The sequence below is a fragment of the Phalaenopsis equestris genome, unplaced genomic scaffold (assembly GCF_001263595.1).
Source record: "Phalaenopsis equestris unplaced genomic scaffold, ASM126359v1 Scaffold000271, whole genome shotgun sequence".
Lineage (NCBI taxonomy): Eukaryota > Viridiplantae > Streptophyta > Magnoliopsida > Asparagales > Orchidaceae > Phalaenopsis > Phalaenopsis equestris.
Genome location: NW_018164713.1, coordinates 397,325 through 402,179, shown reverse-complemented (window position 1 = coordinate 402,179; position 4,855 = coordinate 397,325). Strand labels below are relative to the sequence as shown.

Here is a 4,855-nt window from a genome sequence, read left to right as displayed (position 1 = left end):
TATATATATATATATATGTAGTATTAGGGTTTGAAAGGGAATTTTATCATGTTTCTATTTAGGACAGATGTCAATGTCCTGGTTTCTCCCTTCTAGAGCTGATTCAAGGGCAAGTGGCGCTCTGGACGTATCTCATTCCAAGGTTATTCTCCTCCAAGGGTTAGGTGGTGCTCCGGTTGTAGCTCGCTCCCAATGTGATTTTACCTTCTTCTACCCTTTTCCACGCCTTCCTACATCACTTCCCCTTCATCCAGTTCATTGTCCCCTTGTTGTCGTCACCAGAAAGTAATGCAGCCACTGCTTTTATCGTTGTCCCCTACCATCCAGCCTCGATCCAGCCATCCTCTCCCTCCCTACCCACTGTCAACTACCGTTCTAGCCACCTAAATCGCATCACTGCAGCCTAGCTGCTATTCCAGCACTTACCCTGCACTGCCATGATTGTTCTTGCTGGCCAAAATTGCCCCTAACCGCTGTTTTTTTAATGTCCAGCCCACCTATCCCCATGTTGTCGTCTCTCCAAACCCTCACCGATCACCACTACCACCCCAAGATCCATCCAAGTTTGAGTGTGTGTCGTATCTGTTGTTATTTCAGATTTTTAAATATCGTGTTGTTATATTTTCTCTTTCAACTGTGTTGATTGTAAACGCTTATTGGCTTTCAGTAATAATATTTGTTTTTTCTGTTATGATTTGAGCTAACTCCGGTATCAATAAGATTATCTAACATGACAATAAAGCTTCAAAATGAGATTTAAAAAATAGAGCAAAGAGATAAGATCAATTGTAACCTACCATCTTCCCTAACAATACCATCATGTCCATCAGAAGAATATGGATCCAAAGCTACATCAGTATAAATCACCTGTATATGTAATTTAAAAAAATCAGTAGGTTTAATACTCAAAATAAACTTGAGAGTTGAGAGGTGGAGAGTTCACTAACAATGTCAGGATATTTGTCCTTTAGTAGGCGTATTGCTCGAGGGATGAGGCCATTGTCATTGAACGCTTCATCTCCTGTTGGGGACTGTAAAGATAGAAATAGACTATTCTTATTTTACAAAGACGAGAAAATAAAAATTGTCAAAATGGGACGCGGGACCTTCAATGCATCAGGTATCTTTGGAAAAAGTACAAAGCTCTTGACACCAACATCTATGGCCTTGTAGACCTACATTAAGAGTCACAAAAGAAACAAATTAAGTACCCCAAACACAAGTGTTTTTGAAATATAGTACTTAACAGCAGGTGAAACCTCAAAACAATGACTACCACATAAAAATTGGATCTACCAATCTCCATAATAGAAAAGGAGGGAGGGAGAAAAAGATCAGTAGCTACCTCATCAAGAAGACCATGTCTCCATCCCAATCTGAAGCAACCTGGCATAGCTCCGATTGGAAAATCCTCCTCACCTGACCGAAATAGAAGAATTATTCCTTTCAGAACATAACATACTAAATGCTAAGTTGATTGATGACCCACTATGCTACTCACGTTATTCCTTAGGAGGAAAGATCATCATCATCACATAGTCATTATTAGCCATATCCCAACTTTTACATGTAAAGTTTATGAATCCTTCTTGATGTTCATAATTTAGTACCAGATCCATCTATTGAAGCATAATCCAATGACTTGAAGCAATACAAAACATTTGTTCATTCTTTTTTTTGCATCATAGATCACTGTTATTAGGAGCTTTAAATATGTTTGAGCTTTATGTAATGGGACATTATATGAGATAGTATATAGTTATCTTGTTTTGGATTGTTTTTTTCATTTTCAATTTTGAATGATTTATTATGTAATTATACCAAGGACCCTAAATATATAATGGTCTAGTTTCTATATTAAGAGGTAATGGCATTTGAAATTAAAAATTCCTCCATTAGTGGAGTGACCAGCCTTTGCCTCCTCCTTTCCCTCTTGTCCTCGACTCTTATTGAATGTGATAGAGAAATCCTAGCTGCGTGCAAAGACTTCTCTGTTGTGAGCACTGATTCAAAAGGAGAATGACGTTGTGTACTATGTTCTTCGTCATATTATCAACCAATCCAAACAATGGTGTTTCCAATCTAAATTCTTACATTATTTTGTCTCAAAACATATTTTTGTTTATTCCTTTAAGCACACTCTTCAATCTCCAACATTTCATTAGAGCTTCATTCCATCCTCATGGTCATGGAAAATTTTCCAAAATTATTCTCATATATTCAAATAAATAGGCTATCTTCATGGCCATCCTTTAATTATATGTCTGATGTCTATTTTGTTAGATATTTTTGAAAAAAATTATGGAGATTATGTGGAACTCAATTAAAATGATTACTTTTTCAAAATTAAATAAAGGTAGCTACTATAATTTTTGACAATTTACTGAGATATATATAAGAAAGAAGTATTAATCTATACCTGCCAACAACAAACTTTTTTTTTAGTAACACGATAAACAAAACTATTGGAAATTTTCCTTTCAAAATTATTAACAGTCCAAATCCTAGAAAACATGTTACATGCACACTCTTCCAACCCTAATCTTATGCATGCACATTTTGAGTATATATGATCATTTTGAAGCATTTCACTGACAATCAGGATGATGTTCAAAAAAAAAATTTAAGTTGTTAACCAATAAATATTAAAAAAACACCTAATACAACACGTCAGCATAGGGAACAAAACGAAGGTACTATGTAATGATTCATATTAGATTTGAACACCATCCACAAAACTCATTCAAAAAACTACATGCCATGGACTGTGGTCCATGTCAAGTTATTAGGAAATTAGAATCAAATGCTCATGCTTAAACGCCTGATATGCTAATAAGTCCAATTAGTAACATTGAAGATATATTATCATAAAGGGATGCTTTTGAGGCACAAGAATTGCAAGTTAACATGTTTATAGGTGGAGTCTCTTTTTGCTTCTTTTATGAAATTTCAATTACTTCCCACAAGACCTCTACAATAGCATAATTTATGGATTACTACAAGTTCCAAGGAATAGACCAGGGCCTCCTAAATGAGTATTATGCTAGTTAATATGCAAAAGTAAGTTCTTCCTATCCTATGGAAATTAATTCAGTACCACTCCAAATATTATAGCTCGGCATCATCTAATGACTCATGGCTTGAAAAATTTCAAATTGATTCCTGTTTTATTTCATCGATCACTTCTGTTAGGAATTTTGTGTATGTTTGAAATTTAGTAATGGAACATCATACAATGCATTACAAATCTACCTAGTTTTAGGTTGTTTGATTGTTTTCATTTCATAATGACTTATTATGCAATTGCACCAAGGCCCCAAACTATAAGAAGCTACTAATTTTCATTTTATGAGTTAATGGTATTTCAAAATAAAGCATCCCTTATCTTTTTGGATTACTTGTAAGCCCTCGCCTCCTCTCTCTCCTTTCGTCAGCTCTTATTGAAGATGGTGAGAATCGCCTATGGGAAAGGATTTCGAATTTTCCTATTGTGTGCAAAGATATGGAAAAAGAATGGTGTTGTGCGCTAAATTCTACATCCTATCATCAAGCACCAAAAGAAAAAAAATTAATATCAATCTAAGCTTCCTTGCAATCTTATCTTAAATCTTGTTTTCATTCAGTACACTGTGTTTACTCTTCAATCTCCATTACTTCTTGAGTTATCACTATTGAGTTTTGCATATATTACGTAATTTATCCAAATCTTTTTGCACAATATAGAATGTTTTATTTGTTCCACCATTTCAATCCAAATTTCTTCCAATTTTAAATCCTCTTAAGTTATTTTCTTTAACCATGAATTCAACAATGCTACTTCAAATTATCGCTCCAACTTTTCTAGTTGCAACAGACATGAAACATAGAATTCTCATTCAGTTATGCATAATCTGGTTTTTTTTTCACTAATACTCAATTCCAATCAAAAAAAGTGGAAATGATACAACATAAATTCCTTAGTGAAGCCGTCAATGCTTGATTTCAACCACTGACCTTCATGAATAAATAAAGGAAGCACAAAATTTGCAGCTGATATGGTAGTTTCCTGGAAAGCAGACCTCAAAGTAGAAGACTTTCTATTTCGACGGGGACGTCTAGTAATCACCTAGACAAGTAAACAGCATAAAGCATCAACATCAATTAAAATCAAAGAAATACAAAATTGAACTGCATCTTTCTCATTTCTAGAGCTTACAGAAAAATCTAAAACCCAGGGAAACCATAACTGAAAAATTACAGAATTTACTCAGAATTCATCCCACAAAATTATACCTAACTTTCATAATTTTGAATATCTATAGAATCATACATACAAGTGGCTTCACAACTGGAGTTCCTTTAGGGCCTGCAGGCTTAGTAAGAGGAGGAGGATCAGGGAAATTTCCAGCCACAGCATTGGCTTCACATTCCTCAATACTCAAGCCTTTTCGCTCTATAGCAGTCCTCTGTTCACTGCTTGCTCTAACAACAGGATGTTTTCCAGTTTTTTTAACTGATAGCTTGAAACCTCCACATTTCTGATCAATTCCTCTTACAACTTGAGGATTACATGAAGTTAATGGGAACATGGAAGTCATTTTCAATGTATTAAGCATTTCTTCTGACCAGATTCCTTGCTTTAGCAGAACAGAAAATCTACAAAAAAGAATTTCAGAAACTAAAACTCCTTGTCTAATAACAGTGAACTATTAAGCTGAGAACAAATTCAAAATAAATTGAAAAAACCTAACTTGACTGCCTTCCAACAAAAGACTAACAATTTCAGATAATATAGTGACATTAAATCTCAACAAGAAATTAAAACTACAAATGCTTCCAGAAAAACATGCAACCCAACGTCTAGTTAAAAAAAAAA

General features: G+C 34.5%; 1 protein-coding gene across 1 annotated transcript in view; it reads right to left on the bottom strand.

The window, feature by feature from the left end:
- Positions 1–4,635, bottom strand: part of LOC110024717 (delta-aminolevulinic acid dehydratase, chloroplastic-like) — a gene marked incomplete at its 5' end in the record, with an annotated part of 46,139 nt that extends 41,504 nt beyond the window's left edge. The window contains 6 exon segments of the mRNA XM_020724843.1: positions 798–867; positions 948–1,031; positions 1,107–1,175; positions 1,346–1,419; positions 3,994–4,105; positions 4,314–4,635. Coding sequence (XP_020580502.1) covers positions 798–867; positions 948–1,031; positions 1,107–1,175; positions 1,346–1,419; positions 3,994–4,105; positions 4,314–4,595 — 691 coding nt within the window.
- Positions 4,636–4,855: the final 220 nt, after the last annotated feature.